Source organism: Neolamprologus brichardi, chromosome 20 (genome assembly GCF_056152115.1).
Source record: "Neolamprologus brichardi isolate AB-2024 chromosome 20, ASM5615211v1, whole genome shotgun sequence".
Lineage (NCBI taxonomy): Eukaryota > Metazoa > Chordata > Actinopteri > Cichliformes > Cichlidae > Neolamprologus > Neolamprologus brichardi.
In genome coordinates, this window is record NC_142123.1 from 6,420,420 (window position 1) to 6,437,318 (window position 16,899).

General features: G+C 41.1%; 1 protein-coding gene across 2 annotated transcripts in view; it reads left to right on the forward strand.

The window, feature by feature from the left end:
* Positions 1 to 16,899, forward strand: part of kazna (kazrin, periplakin interacting protein a) — a 192,900-nt gene that overhangs the window by 56,959 nt on the left and 119,042 nt on the right. For both annotated transcript variants that reach the window (XM_087833675.1, XM_087833676.1), the window contains one exon: positions 8,050 to 8,239. In XM_087833675.1, the coding sequence (XP_087689801.1) occupies positions 8,050 to 8,239 (190 nt within the window). The remainder of the gene's footprint in view (positions 1 to 8,049; positions 8,240 to 16,899) is intronic.

Consider the following 16,899-nt stretch of genomic DNA (forward strand, 5'->3'; position numbering starts at 1 on the left):
ATATATATATGTATATATATATACATATATATGTATATACGTATATATATATACATATATATACATATACGTATATATATATATATACATATATATATGTATATATATATACATATATATATGTATATGTATATATATATACATATATATATGTATATGTATATATATATACATATATATAAAAGCATTTCATATTCGAGTTGTTAATTCTGTTCAGATGAAACACCGATGCTTAGGGAGGTGGTCTGCTCTCCTTAGGTCACAAAATTGAGTGGCTCCATTGTGGAGAGCTATAAACAATCAGTAAACTGTAGCAGAGTAGAAGGTTTAGTCACAATAAGACTGTTATTCCACCTGCAGTAAATTATATTCGCAACGTGGCTCTGTTTTGGGACCTCCTGCCCTGCTACAGCAGCGGCAGCGAGACCGGCTTCACAGAACAGAGCAGGCATCAATCACGGTGGACACGACATCAAGTAAATTGGGAATTTACTCATGAAAAGCATGAAGGGCGGAGGTGGGTGCGCAAAGAATCTGAAGCAGCTTAAAAAACACGCCGCACATTAGATTTGCAAATACGAAGGGAATCAGCTGAGCCATCAGCTGATGTACTGTAGGCTGACACTGAGATTTGCTGGCTGAGCTCAGTTCTGTACGCTGCCCCAACTAAACCTACGCTAAAACATTTAGTCAAATGGGCATTCCATGAAATCGCATCAACCCAGCAATAAGATAAGATCTCTGTAGTGGCATGCTACAAAGTGGTGCTGAATAAAAAAACTCCAAACATTAAGTTGGTTTTGGAATTTTAGACGTTTGTTTTCCTTCCTTTGTGTAGTCTGTTGTGTCTGTAGCAAGATGTAAGATTTTCTGCACTAAATTAGTTATAATTAGTGCACACACTCTCACTGGGTAACAGCTCTGTCAGTGTATGTCTCTCTGTGCGTCGTCTTTTCCTCAGCGTGATCCTCCATTTTTCCACCACAGTGGGTGTTTGTTACTTTGTGTGTCCCGTGTGATCTGACTCAGGAGAGGTAACACTTTCCCTGCTAAGTCCAGTCCCCCCCTCCCCCCGCGATAAGATGATCTTGATAAGGCATGAAGATAGCGTTCAGCTACAAAAACTCAATTTCCTTACTCCTTTGGGGACATTAAACCATTTCCTTTTGCCTGAAAAAAACAACACAAATGCAGGAATTCACATCAGCCTGGCCCTGCATTACAGCACCTTTTCCACCTCATTGGCTGGCCTTTCCAGATGCTATCAATAGGCAGGTGATTTTGGTGCAGCCCATAAGTTCTGCATTGCAGGGGCATAGGCAGTAAGCACAGATTGTGGTGCAGGTATCTATACGTTGTTTTTAGATTATCGGTAAAGCAATGGTCCCTGACTTAGAGGCAAACTCCTGAAAGCACAAAGTACTATAAAATATAGAACACCCTCCTTTCTGGAGGTAACAAGATTTGGAATGGTGTCATGCTCGGATTACAAGAAATGTCTATTCACATATCCCTTTGCTATCAGACCAACAAAGACTGTGGGTGAACACTTGCATATAGATTAGTAGTCTGTGTGTCTTTTGTAAAAACTTCCCTTTGGGCACACCCAGTGATTAGCAGCACTTGTCTTAGCGTTATAGAAATAATAAAATAACGCCTCCCAGTCTCTGAATGCCTGGCGGAATCTTTTAGCAATTATATGAGGCAATACAGGAAAAAAAAAACCCTCTTTGAATGTTGTCTGATTGACAGGTCTATAACAAAGACAGGCATATAGAAAATTTTCATTTGCACATACCACCGTAAGCTTCACCAAGTTAAAGGAAAAATGATTTATACCAAATGTATAAACACTCTCTTATATCCTATCATTTACGCCTATTTTGGAGTTGATTTAGAAAGCAGAGTTAATGCATTTGCTATGCTAGAGTGAGGGCAAACAAAAGAATAGTGTAAAATTTAATTTCTAGCAAAATAGCTGTCTTTTTCTTTGAGATGTACTTAGACTTGTTCAGCGTTTTTTCTCCTAACATAATGCTTTTAAGTTGAGAACAGAGGAAAGGAAACTCACTTAAAACAATTCATAAGCAAACACAACAATTTTCTTTAGTTTATTTTGTTAGCACAGCTGAATTTGGTTCCTGTTGTTGCCAGGCAACAAATACCATGCTAGAGAAAGCTTGTAAGTTTTGGCTGTTATTGCCCAACAACAAAATCTTGCCCATGTAAGTAAAAAAATGTAATCACGCAGGCTTAAAAAAGTACTGCATACAGATTTCTGTGCTGAAACTTTTTTTTATGACTTTTGATTCCAGTGACTTGCCTGTACAATGTCTACAGGGTGCTGCAGCACAGTGATGAGTGGTTATATAGCACTGATCCCACTCCCTACTGTCACCATTCATATGGTAATCCTAACTCAAAGCACACCCACTAATTACTGATACACTTGGTCCCTATTCACTGCAGTGACCAGCAGACACATTCAAGACACAAAGAAAGAAACTGAAACGATGGCCCGTGTATCTGGCACACAAATTCATATGTTCATGTTTGGAACATGAGGATATATGTTTTAATTGGTTACGCAAAAAATAAACAAAGAAAACAAACATAACAAGCAGGAAAATGGTAGATTTATTCAGGTAATGACAAGAGATGTCACGCTCAACAAATCCTGACTATAAATCAATGGAAGAATTCCCAGATACCAAAAATGGTGGTTCTGCCTGCACCACCAAGGAGCTAATCAATAGCTAAACAGGAAAACCGATACTGTTGTTTGCAGCGATGCACGTCAAGATACATGACAGTTTCAACTGTGTGTTAGCATGTGTTCAGTATCTACTTGTCAAAGTGCAGACATGTGTAAGTCGACACACTGCTTTCCTGGCTAATGCAAATTTTTCTGGTGCTCTGGCGGAATAGAAAACACACATGATTTATTGGCTGATGTTAGCTATTTGAAAGATTATTGATAGCATTTTTAACTGCCGATAAAAGAAAAGACAGGAGAAACACCTTCCAGCCATGTTTCAAGTGTTGACGTTGCACACTTTGTCCACCAGAGAGCACTCTGCAACTTTCCCTGTTAGCAAAAAGCCACAAACAACAATCAGCTAATCCAAGCAGAGTCAGGCAAAGCGTAAATAAACGCAAATAACAATGTTAGGGTAATCTGAGTATTTTTCATGCATCTGAAAGAAAAAAAACGTAGCGATAAACCCAACAGACAACGAAATATCGCATTTTAAATGACCAAATATTAGCATCGGTGTTAAAAATCCTGTATCATTCTGGCTCTGATAAAGTTGACTGCATTGTCACAAAACCTTGTACATAGCCTGCAGGGAAGCGTAAAGAACCCCCAAAACCATTCAACCTTATTTTGAAGCAACTGGTGATTTTATACTTAGTGTTTTTATGTCCCAAAGCCCATGAAAATAAAAATTATCCCACCTGTTTATAGAGGAGCTTATTTTTGACAGCCTGAAAAAACTGGCAAGGCGGAGGCAAGACTGGCTTCTATAAGACAAAAAACCCCCCACTGTAATCAGCTCATCCACACTCTTCCCACAGTTCAGTTAGAAAACTACTTTCCAATTCTTTCCAAGACCCCTTATTGCTGTAGGCTATTTTTTGAGGGAAAATGGAAATACCGCTTTATTAATCCATGGCAGAGTCCAAAGTCACATGTAACTTGTATTTTCATGTTTATATGGCTCCATGAATAAGACATTGTAAAAACATAATAATAGACTTTGCCAGATAAAACAGGACATTTACATTACATTGCATTTGTAAAGCCCTTAAACCCAAGGGGTCTCTCTTCTTAGTACATTAGCGTGGAATCTCACTGCGTCAGCTACGTTTCACTAGTCTAGCAACACGTTTTTCTTACATAGCCTATAGTTGGATTACTGCCATCTTCTGGTGGTAAAGGCACAGAACCTACTAGTGAGCGCTGGTAGTAAGAAATACATAATGTAACACATACAAATTGTAGTAAAAATTTTAAAACTATATACAATTTAAGGTTTATTTGAAAAATTGAAAATCATGACCATTCCTAATGTGCATACCTGCATATAGTATAAGCATATTTTATAGACATACTCTAGTGTAACGGTAAAGGACTGTACAGAAATATGCAAAGACTTTGATAGTGCGGCATCTTGATTACCCAAAAGGGCCCAGTTGACTTTTAGCACTCCTGACAAGAGCTGAATTTCATTAATGAACATCAGATGACTTTGGGATTATTAGCTGCCCTGTGTATGTGTGTTAGAATGAGCGTGTGTATGAGTCTATGCCTGCCCTCCTCTGTGACTAATGTATCATATGCGGCGGCAGGGTCGTCTATAAATAACAGCATGATGTTCACTTACTAAGAGGGAGGGGTGACTCGTGTCTTGCAGATGGATGAACGGGTGGATGATGTGTGTGTGCGTGTGTGTTTTCTTGCTTTCTTTCTAAGCGGTCAGTTAAGTTTTTGGGTTTTTTTTTTCTTGAGCAAATCGTGTGCAACTCAATATTTGGCCCACACACTCGCAGAGCGCCTGAGGCTACGGTACACAGCAGTTGCACGCTACCCAGGCTTGTGCAGTGCCGTGGCTGATCTGTGTTTACCACATGCAGGATAGGTTGGGGTCTTAGTTCATACAACCTTGGAAAACAATAACAACACAGCTGTACTGCTGAGTGAGTGGGCATGCTTTGGCAGACCAATGTCAGATTATATCTGAAAAATAGCAGGATGGAGTTGGGGTGCTAGGTTGGCAACTGAGGCAGGTTTTCTCAGTCCTAAAGGGAAAAGATGACTATACAGAGAGGTTAACGGGCGACCGTGGCTCAGGGGGTTGGGAAGCATATCTGTAACCGGAAGGTCGCCGGTTCGATCCCCGGGCTCTCTGTCCTGGTCGTTGTGTCCTTGGGCAAGACACTTCACCTACCGCCTACTGGTGTTGGCCAGAGGGGCCGATGGCGCAATATGGCAGCCTCGCTTCTGTCAGTCTGCCCCAGGGCAGCTGTGGCTACAACCGTAGCTTGCCTCCACCAGTGTGTGAATGTGAGAGTGAATGAATAGTGGCATTGTAAAGCACTTTGGGTGCCTTGAAAAGCGCTATATAAATCCAATCCATTATTATTATTAATTATAAGTGCTTGCTGTCAAAACAGTTGGAGGTGTGTCAGCATTAGGAAGAGTCAAAAAACTGGCTGATATCTTTGGAAAGACGTGCGTGTGGTGCAGCCCTAATGAAGTTATCATTAATGAGTAAAAAGATTGTGTAGAAAGTCAGTTATTCCCACATTTATGGTTGGGAATCAAAATATGATATTGATCACTATACTGAAGTCACAGTTGTGAAAGATGCAGTCACAAAACAGTTGACTCAGTTGACTTTAGAGTGATGATTTCATGTGTTCACTGTTAGTTTATTGATACTGGTTCAGATAAGCTGCTCACTTAATACTGCATATTCATTAGGGCTGCTGCGATTAGTCGACTAGTCACGATTACGTCGACTATCAAAATCGTCAACGACTGATTTAATAGTCGACGCGTCATTTGAAGCTTTGTAAGATCACAAAAGACGCAGGAATAAGTAGTAGAATTTAAGAGTGTAATAACGGACTGAAACAGAAGATGACAGCACTGCATCTACAAGGATGCCAGCTGCCGTTAAACCCCGAAGAAGAAGTAGCTCTGTCCCAGAATTCATAGGCAGTTTCCAACAGTTTCCAACAATGGCAGCGGTTAGTCAGTTTTAATATTACTCTTATTATTCTTTCTGGGTCACAAAATAAACGTTTAACATATTTTCAGGCGAGAATGTAACTATGTAAACCTCAAATATCTGCTCAGTTTATCAAGACACCACATATTTTCAAAAGCACTCTAACGTTTTCAGAGACGTCTGTTACCCACTAGCTCGATAGCTAGCCGGGGGCAAGGCTCACTAGAGCCCGTGAGAACACGGACTCTGGCAAATCGTTTTCAAACCCAGCACTGTCTTTCGCTACTCAGGTTAAACATATATAAGTCACTTAGATAACTTAAAAATTTTATTGTTTGGCTTTTTTTTAGTATTTTATTTGTTTCTGAGTTAATCGGTTTGGCTGAGATTAAAGTTATAGTTTTTACACAGCTGAATAAACGTCAAGTAGGCAACTGATTATCAGAAGTGTGAGATGCTCGAGAATATACTCCGGTGTCCCGTTATATTTTAGATAACAATGAGTTTATTAAACTTCATCGAAACAATCTGCAAATTTCATTAAAATGTAATAAACTATCATCTTGTCTTTATTTTTTAGTTAGCACATACCTTAAACACTTAAAAGCTGTAAGCTAATGATAATTATATAAGAGCAGATGCATTCTGGTGCAATACGGTTTACGTCCAATGGATGCATGATCTGATTAGTCGACTAATCGCAAAAATAATCGGTGACTAGTCGACTATCAAAATAATCGTTTGTGGCAGCCCTAATATTCATGTACAAGAATGCCAAGCTAATGCATGATGTGAAATGGATCCAAACTATGTTTACATGTGCAGCGACAATAAAAAGAAAGGCAGTGTAATCCTTTAAGCCCTGTATCCGATGACTATTGAGAAACATGTTTATTCCCTGTCAGCTCGGCTCACTTACAAATGGGCTGCACCGGATTCATCGTGAGGCTTTTCTATATAGAAAGCTTCCGCAATCAGTCTGTCTCCTGTTCAGTTTCTGGGGTATACTTTACATTTTGAAAGTAATGTTGTTGTCTTGCAATACTTCTAATATATAAGCAGCAGTTTTCACAGCCACACTGCAGATACCCCTCTGTGGCACTGCAAAGGAAAGAAGGAAGCAAGAAGAATTACAATTATGAAGGCAGAGCATAGATTTTGGATACAGATACAAAAAATTATGTATTACATAGTTAGTCACACAGCATGTAGGACATTTCCACATGTGGCAGTCAGCCTTGGGCTAAAGCTCATTCTTAGTCTAAAGGATAGGCAGGAAGGAGCCTATGATTGCATTCATAGCCCCCCCGCTTAATGCTATACAGAATAATATGTCAAATCTTAACTGAGTTACTCTGAACACTCCTATCATAGTAATATCCGAGTCGACTCAATGGATCTCAAAATGTGTTATGTTTCAATTAAACAATGTTAGAGCACATTTGAAGGGATGAATACGTTCCTTTTTAACTTCAGCCTGAAACATTACAGCAGGTCTTCAAAAAACGCCTTTGTCTGCCGGACGAATACCTCGCTGTGATAATGTGAAAAAAAAAAGCCCTGTTTGCACAACTATTATTGTTTTCTCCACACAACTGCTCCTTTGTCAAACTAATGATTTCCTTCCCTTTGTCCACAAGTCCTGTGCAGGATTTGCATGCAGAAAGTTAGAAAGAGAAAAAGCTGCAGTGTTTCGATTTAGTCCTTTTTCACCGGATTACAGAAATTTGTTGCGAGTTTGTTCAGCAATGAGCGCATTCCCAGAACCTCAGACAATATCTCCTGAAAACAGCTGTGTTGAGAAACTCTGATTTTCCATGTGCTTATGTGTCCTAGCGTGCTCCCCCACCCCCTCGCCTTTCTCTGCGAATGGTACAGTCCATTTAAAAAGGCGCTTGTCATCTCTCAATGCTCTGTGTCCTTTCAACAGTCAGCTGCGGGGAGCACATTTCACAGGGGCAGTGCTGGCGCTCTAATGCACACACAGACACACTCATGCTGTTACCGAACTCTCAGAGACACACACACAGGCATGCTTGCACACTGACACACTCTCACCACACACACACAGCCTCTGAAACGTACACTCCTTCCAGCAAACACACATTTCCCCTGAGCCGGATGCCTCTCTTTAAGGGAAAGGACTAACTGCTCTGAGGATTTAACTTGGCTTTCTCATAAAACAAAAAGGGAAAAGGAGCAATCAGGACAGGGAAAAAAAAGGAGGAATTTATTTGGGGACACCTTCCTTCCCAGGAAATGGTCAACTTGTCAGCATGACACCTTGTCTGGATTCCCCTCTCTTCCTCAGGCAAAAATCCTGAAAATGATGGATGACAACAAGCAGCTTGCCCAGCGCATCGATGGGGCCATTCAGTCAGCCAGCCAGGAGGTGACCAACCTGCGGTCAGAGCTGAGCGCCACCAGCCGCAGACTGGCCGAGCTGGGAGCGACGGACTCCTCTGCCAGCGTGCTTGAGACCCTGCAGCACAACCACAATGGTAAGAGAGCCACGCTGAGAGTGAAGTGACGGTGTCTTCTTGTTCTTTTTGCCGAGAAGCTGTGAACATGTGGAGAAGGATGAGTGCGCTCTCATTCAGCTGTGTGTGAGTGTAGTCTTGCAGTGTGCGTCTTGAGTGTGCGGCTTATCATGGAGGACGTCCAAGAGTGAAAAAAGCCTCCGCTCGTACCTCTGCTCATGGGAATAAGTGCATTTCAGAGTCAGCGAGAGAGTGGATGAATTGAACAAAAGAGGGGTTTATGTTGACTTGTGTCCACTTTCAGTTCTCCCTTAAAATCCCCTCTCATGTTGAATAATTAACCCCCTTAACCTTTAAGAGGAGAGGGGGGCGGGGGTAGTGCTGCACTTCAGTAAGGACAGAGTGGGTAAAGTTACAGCCTCTTTTTACTCTCAGGCACTCTGTGTGCTAGTTCAGTCGGCTCTCCCCTAACCGGGCAATGGATCTGTGTCTCTTGAGGAGGAAGGGAAAGGGGGCTGGTTTTAGGGTTGCCGTTGGTTACTGTTACTGAGAGCTGTCTGAATGGCTGCCCAGTGTGTAGAGAAAGCTGCCTTCTGTTTGTGTGTGTGTGTGTGTTGCAGCTGCTTTATTTGCCCTTTTCCAAGTTTTATCTACTCAGTTTGACATATAGATAGGAAACAGATGGGAGTTTTTGTTTCTGTGCACATGCATAAGCATGGCTGACTGCATAAGCACGCGTGGCTAAATGTGTGCCCATGGGCTGCCGTGTCCCTTTAACTTCTGGCACACGCACATTCTCACACTCTTGCTCTTTCCGTAGCAGTCAGCTGGTACAGTGAGCGGTCTGATAGGATGCGTGCCATCCGGGCTTTGGCAGCACTCTACTATGAAACCACATCTCTCGCAGACACTTGTGAAATCAAGCTCAGTAATAGACCTGCTGTACTGCACTCTTAGATTAAAACACTGTTGGTGAACTTTCCTTTAGCAAAGACAGTGAGTCATTTGGTCCTCAGTTGACCTCTGTGGTGCTTTTTAATAGGGGAAAATTTGAACACAGGCTGTCGTATACAGCTGGTCAGGGACTGTTTGGTCACGTGTCAGCTTTGTTTTCAGTGGACTGACACTGTAGCCTTTCTGTCCTTTCTGTTTCTTTGTCAGTGTGTATGTGCCTTGCGTTATCCCTTTAACCCCGATGCATGCTCACATTCCTGCTGGTTTCCATAGCAGTGTGTGTACCAGCGTGAGAGACAACAAGCACTCCTCTGGGAGGGTTTGAGCACTGATGTCATTGTCCTTTGGTTGCTGCTTCTCAGCTCAGCTGAAATGATGACTGAGTGATGTGCATGAATCACGTTCATGAACATTCATCTGTGTGAATATTCTTTAAACGTCCTAAAGACTGCAGAAAAACACTATTGGTTTGCTCATTCTTATGACATTCCCATTGCTTCTGAAATGATACACCACGAGATGCTGAGCCCTATCTGTGGACCTTTTAGAAGATGTATTTTGTCAGACACAATTATCTGCAAATGCAGTGCTAAGTGGTTCTGAGTGCCCCCGATTTTCAACATCAAAAATGACATGCACACATGTCCTTTTGATACTGAAGATTATGGTTGCCAGTTCCTGCTTTTGTTTGCCCAGTGCATCTTCCCACTGTCATTGTGTTGCTGTCAATAAGTCTATTCTTTTTTTTTTTCACACCCACCTCTTGCTGTCTGTTCTCTCAACCCGCTTTTTCTCCTTGTAGCTGTTCTTTACAGGCTCAGGGTGTATAATAGAAACAGCTAGGGATAGGAGGATTAGGTAATTTATCACCAGTGGCTGTGTTGGGAAGGGAGGTGTGTGGTAAGGGTCGCCGGTTCATTGCACAGCCGGCAGAGTAAGAGTCCTGAGGGAAGCTGTGTTGGGGGTGCTATCTGGCACTTCAGATCCAGCAGCACTAACCTTGCTAGCAGGCTAGCTTACCTTAATTGCATTCCTGCTGCCTGGGGGGCTTAAATTTGCATGTTTCATTCTTCCCGGCAAGTGCGAAGTTATGAGGAATTGGATGTACTTGATCATCTTCTTGTAGTTTTCCTCAGAGAATTACAAGCTCACAACTGTTTAGAAAACAGAAAAAGACCACAAGATTTGACCTCACTGTCTTCCTCAAATGATCTTCCCTAACATGTTATCTGTCCTCTGAGCTCACACTTATCCTCCTCGTGGTCCCCGACAGCACCGCACTTAACTCTGAAGGATGTTAAGCATCCATGAAACTGACCCCAAAGCTTCTGCCTGTGTGTGGCATGAGTTGGCATCATTGTCATTTTCACTTTGTATATGGGAGAAAATGTCGCTATGGAAAGTTTGGGTGAGTGAAAAGCCCATTCATATTGTGCTCATATTGCCCTATTTCTGTACGTTGACCTTTGGATAGACGTATTTCTGAGATGTCTTTTATTTTACTTTTTTTCATAGTGGTCAAGAGACTTTTTATTTTCCACATACACTTTTGTCAAGGTGCATACATGTGGAAAAAATCATTCCATCTTCTTACTCTAGTCTCTGTGCTACACATATAACCGCACACTGGATCCGTTGGGGTTACTTTGATTATGTGTGGCACAATTAGCACAGGTAAAGTAATTACTCAAAGTGCTGGCACATTAAACTGGTTCTTATTCTTATTTACTTTCACTAGCAGAGTCTTTCATACATGGTGGGATATCACCAAGATCCCCAGAGTTTACTGACAGTTGCTGACACTAATAAAAGCGCATTGTTGATCAAACATTGGATATTTATCGTCACTAATTGTACTCCAACCATCGCTGGTTGGATGTTTAGTTATGAATCATTCAAAGGTCAGTCATATTGTACTTAATGACTCATACAATCGGGGTAGTTGAGAGAGAGAGAGCCAAATATTCGTGAGCTTTTTTGCCAACACACAGAAGTCATGCTTTTCTGTCTGAAACTCATCAAAAACCTTTACATGATGTCGCAATCATTTCAGTTAATCACAGATTTTATCCACTCGATAATTGAAAACACAAAAAAAATGTTTATCATTCAGGAAGGCTTATCCAGGATATCAAGAATGAGTAGAGCCTATTATATCATTTAGCATGGAGCATTTGCTGTCTCTGTACATCATGAACGCACAGACAAACTCTGCATGTTAAAAAGCTACTGAGAACTCTCGTGTTCTTTAAATCTGCTCATGAAAAAGCCTCCTTGGCCACTGACATTAAACAGGATTAATAATATCAAGAAGGTATTTGCTTAAAAAGCGGTTACTCCTTTGGAGATGGAAGAGAAGAGCGACCTTGGTGTAACAAGACTACTCATTCTGTTAAAGCTATTAGCTAGTACTCGAATTGGAATGAAATAGGTGTCGGTGCTATATAACAGCAACTGCACAGGTATTGGTTTAACTTGTGTTTAACCTTACAATAATTACACCTTAAAGCAAGCTGGGGGATATCTGCACTCTCAAGCTGATGTGTTCTTGCGACGCCGCCTGCATTCATCAGTACAACATTGTGTGCGGTTGAGCTTTCCTGTACCAGCAATGTGGAAGGACCAGTTGGCAACTTCCAAATCTCACTGAGAGTAACAGAGAGTCCTATGTTTTACTTGCTGTGAAACAAAAATGTATACCCCCTCTGTTCCTAACACTTCCCTAGTATCATCTTTCAGGCTTACTAAGGTAACGTGGCATTTCAGCAAAATTACTTTGGTCTGTGATTGCAATTTTTACACGTGAGTGCAGATCTCTTTCTGCTCATTGGGGCTCCCGTCATTCTGCGTGCAGCGTTACCAATCAGTTGTCAGTATTGGAGAGACACTGCTTCCACAGTAAATGCTTCATTACCACCAAGAAGAGCAGCTTGGACATTTGTATTTGTCTGGTGTACAGCGAGTACTTGTTCTTAAGCTAACACAAGTGATGCCCTCATGTTTCCTGGTTTGCATATATATATATATATATATATATATATATACAGAACAGGCAGAAGATGTCTTCTGTTTCACAACTAGTTACTTTAACATACGTCCCAAGTGCTTAGTGTACTTATTTTAAATTAGTACCCTCAGAACTGGGTGTAATGATTCTAGTGATTTTCTTTTTAACTTTCTAGTAAAATTGAGAGATATATCAAAAATTAAGAATTGTAAGCAAAGCTGAAGGTTGCATTGAATGTTTGGTCACTGCCATTCCCGTCTCAAGCCCCAGTGCAGAGAACCTTTCCACTGTTCTCTTATTTTGTTGTTAAGTTGAGATGCTGTCAAAATCTCTGCAGAGTCATTCAAGTGTAGAATGCCCTCACATAGATTACAGGTTTTTCCATGAATTTGATTTCCTGCTGTCTTTTGTCTTCGCAGGCAGTGTCTGGGAAAAGTTGACATTTTGCAACATGCCATTACCTTCGTACCCTTTCACACTCACTTTTATTGATTTGACGAAGAGCTATTGGTGTGAAGCTGCTGTCACTCAAATGAGCATTTGGTGTAGGGTGCCCGCTCGGTGACTGAAAAACAAAGAAACAAAATAAGTTATAGGAAAGCAATAGCTGTTATTAGGGTAGTGTCAAATTTAGAATTCAGTGAATTAATCCACTCAGCATCATCACCTTAAATTTAAATTGATGTCTGCTAACCTTGCTCTATCCGAGTAACACCACCCTAGATGTTTACAGTTGTGCACTGTGTGTCCAACACAGTGCACAACTGTAAACTCATGTAATCTCAGAATAACACAAAGTTAGTGTGCTTCATTTTATTTTGTAAGACATTTCACAAAAAATACTATATGTACAAGCACACAAAGAATAAACTAAAAAAAAAAAACACGCTTTAACCTTGCTATCAGCTTTAATTACTCGTTAACTGAAGGTAATGTTAACGCCATTTCAGGTTGTTTCTGGCGCAATTTAACCCTCCAGTTTAATACACTCATAAAATACTGCAGTTGCCTCAGACTGTGAAAATGGCACCAAATCTCATTAGTGTTTTTTCTTTCTTTTGTCGATGGAGATGGCTTTTGAATCCCTCTCTGTCTACGGCGATGAGAAACTTAATGACTTGTGTGAGGAAAAATGATAGCCCTCCTCAGGTTTCATGTTTATGGCACGTTTTATAGTCATTTATTTGACAAAGTTACCCAACAGATGGTTACTCATCAGAGCATTTCTCAAAAGTGCCACAAAAATTGGATCCGCCACGGTTGCCTTTGGCATTTAGCTCCTCTTGTGGCATCGAATGCGGTAACTTTCATAATGAATCCCACGTTTATAAGGAATCGCCACCAAATGAAGGTATTTATTTCAAATCAAATGACCCAGGGTTATTCTATGATGATACTGAAACATGAATGTGTTTGAAGGTACTTTCGTAAATAGGATGTTAAAGATAGGTGGTGATTGTCTGTAGCCATATGTTTAGAGGTCATTCATTAACATACGAGTGTAGTCATCAAGCCGTCGTTTTAGCAGAGAAGTTGTTAGGCCCAACACCTGGGACTGGGTCAGAAAGGGGGGTTTGAGGACTTGGCGTGGTCTAAAAAAATCACATTTTGAACATACACTAATGTTTGTCCTGGGAAAACCTTTGGTCCCAGTATACTTGTAGGCTACGTTATAATGTACCGTACCCTGAGCATTTTTACAGACCGAGCACAAGCCATATGGCATTCCCTAACGTCAGCAACCTTCCCCAGCAGGATAGTTTGCCCCAACACATTGGATAGAGTAAGGCATCAACCCAAAGAGCACAACATTCGAGATCCCAAACTGACTGAAGCTGAGACAAGCCTGATCTGCATAGACCCCGCCCCAGAAATCACAGGACCCATACGATCTGGCAGCGTAAGGGAAATCTATATAATATTAGCCAGGATGCTGTAATGATGTGTTTGGGTGTGATATGCTGTCAGTATGTCAAGTTTGAGCTCGCTGTAGAGTGGCTGTGTATCGTCAGCACTTCCACATATAGATACACAGACTCACACACAGGTCTCTTTGACCTTGTCACAAATCATTGTGACAGAAGAAGTGTTTTCCAGATAGTTATGAGCTACCAACACACCTCGAGACACTAGCAGTGATTCATTCTGACACTAAAAAACATACTAATTAAACCTACATCTCGAAATTAAACTCTCCTCCGCTACTATTTACTCTTCGCTTGAACAGAGAGTCCACTGCCCTTCGTTTCATTTTGGTAGGTCAGGTCTACAATATATATTTGATGTTTTAGGTTGGTCACGTTGTAGTATGCATTAATGAGTTGGAGCAGCTCTCTGGAATGTAAATTTCTGTTGCCCTTTGTCCTCCAGCTTGCCTTTGCTGGAAAGTAATGCTAACAGTACTCTCGCACACAGCGGCAGATGGCTCGAGCAAGTGTCCTCGGAAATCGGTGACATTGCACATATTCAGATGCCACGATGTGCAAATTCTGAGCTCTGTCTTGCAGAACTGTGGAGGTAGAGGGTGAGAAAGAGCAAAAGTACAAAGAATTTGTAACTTTCCCCACATTTACGAGAGGATTTGGAATATTCTTTTAGCTCTATGAGGTAGACAGGCCAGCGTAATAAATGGTGCACCACGTAAGTAGACTAGTGTGAACAATGATTAAAACTCTCATTAATGTGATAAAAAGCTTCATTAGTGGGCGATCGTGGGTGGTGGACATCATTGTTTTTATACTGCAACTGTGGCCTTTCTTTTTAATGTGCGTCATGGGAGCCAGCTCAGATATTTCAGAACAAACTTGTTCCTCCTGATAATGTGGGTGAGAATCTTTGGAAACGGCGTCATTTTCACTGATCCAGTGATCATAAAGGAAATAAAATGGGAAATTAGAGCAGCTGAATATAGGCTATAGTGAAATTACATTGGATGGGATGCTGATGTATAAAGTCTGCACAGTGGAAGCAGATACGTTTGCTCTGTAGCCCCAGAGAATGGCTACTAATAGGCTCAGATAGGAGATGAGGAAAGAGCCCCCCCAGTGGTATTCAAATGATGCGATATGACGGGAACTGGGGAAAGGGGAGGGGTCTGGTCTGCTGAGGGGCTGCCTAACGTTTTGTCAGCAATTACTCACAATGAGGTGCGGCGAGACAGTTGCAGCGGCAGCAATGATATATATATATATATAATGACATTTTTACTGTTCATCTCACATTTCTTTGAAGTGGTAGTGGTACATGATTTGAGTTTCAGCTAATTTGGACCTACAATGCATGTAATCATAACAAAATGCTTGACCAGTATGTGGAGATGATCTGCAACTTGATGCCAACCCTTATTCCTCGGCAGTCTTCAAGTGTTGAGATAGTATTAAGTTTCCAAACAAGACGTTAATTGATTTGTTGAGATTAATATCATTTATTATTCCCACAGCACATCCAAACAAACTTTGGCAAGCATAAAGTGTTAATATATTGTACCGCCTTATGATACATAAGTAATAATTTAGCAAGAGCTGGGCGTTTAATAATGACATTGTTATGTAAAACAGCGTGCATCTTCTTCAGGGTGTTAATTTTTCATCCGTGCAAGGGGATACATAAGTGTGTGCATCCGAAGCTGATAAGGCTAAATTTGGTTGCAGGTATGACCGAATAGAATGACTGCAAATGCACTGCAGGGGCATTGCCTCGCCTCGGAGCATTTTCAGACATATGTACTGGTCTGGGGTCAGATTTTTTCTTGCACGTATCCCACTGCAACCGATTAAGGGCTGACAAATAGAGTAGGATCTCGGATCAGTGATTCTGTAAAGCCTCTGCTCATGTGTCAAACGGTTTCCAGCAGCACAGAAGGACTAGTCGAGGGAGCTGTTTCAAAGTGTTTGTGAGGCATTGCTTTGAAATTGCTATATCATTCTTGGAAAAGCGCACAGGATGTTATGTTCTTGGCCAAAGCCGTTGACGTTTAATGTTTACAGACAAGGATCGGTGGGAGTGCAGAGGTATTCTTTCACAGTTGACACTAAGGTAGTTATTTGAGTATTAAATACTCCCATCCACCTCCCACATTTTTTACTTAGCACACTGTTTGGAATGGAGCCCTTAAATCTTGCTGGTGGTTTTGAGTCTAGAGCAGCTTATTATTAAGACATACCACCTAACCTTTTAGCTGTATAATAGTAATTTTAGGGAAATATGTTTTTTCTTTCTTTGTCTGTGATCACATTAGATACATTATGAGTGTTGCTGGTGACAGCCAGCAGTCGGTGGGTGCAGACACAGTATCAGTCTTATATGCTATGCAAACCTTCATAAATTGCAAGCTGTCAGAGTTGCAGCTTTTTGGCATGAAATTACAAAATCGAGTCTAACAAGGGAGTTCATTTCCTGTATTGTTGTCCTGTCTCATATCTCCCTAAATATTTTTTTTACATTTTCTACTTGGAAATCGTAAAAGGGTTCCCCAGTTTTTTACAGTTTTCTTTTTTGTGTGTGTGGATGAAACCAAAAGAGGCAAAAAAAAATTCCTGTTAAATTCCCTGGGGTTTTTTTTGTTGTTGTTTTTTTGCTTCTACATAACAACAGCCAGCATAAACAGCTAAAATGCTGTGTTTACGTTTGTTCTAGTCAGTTAATCAGGCCTGGCTTTTGTGAATCTGAGTGATCATCCAGCTTCCAATTGTCCATCTATCAGCACGCAGACTGTCCAGCC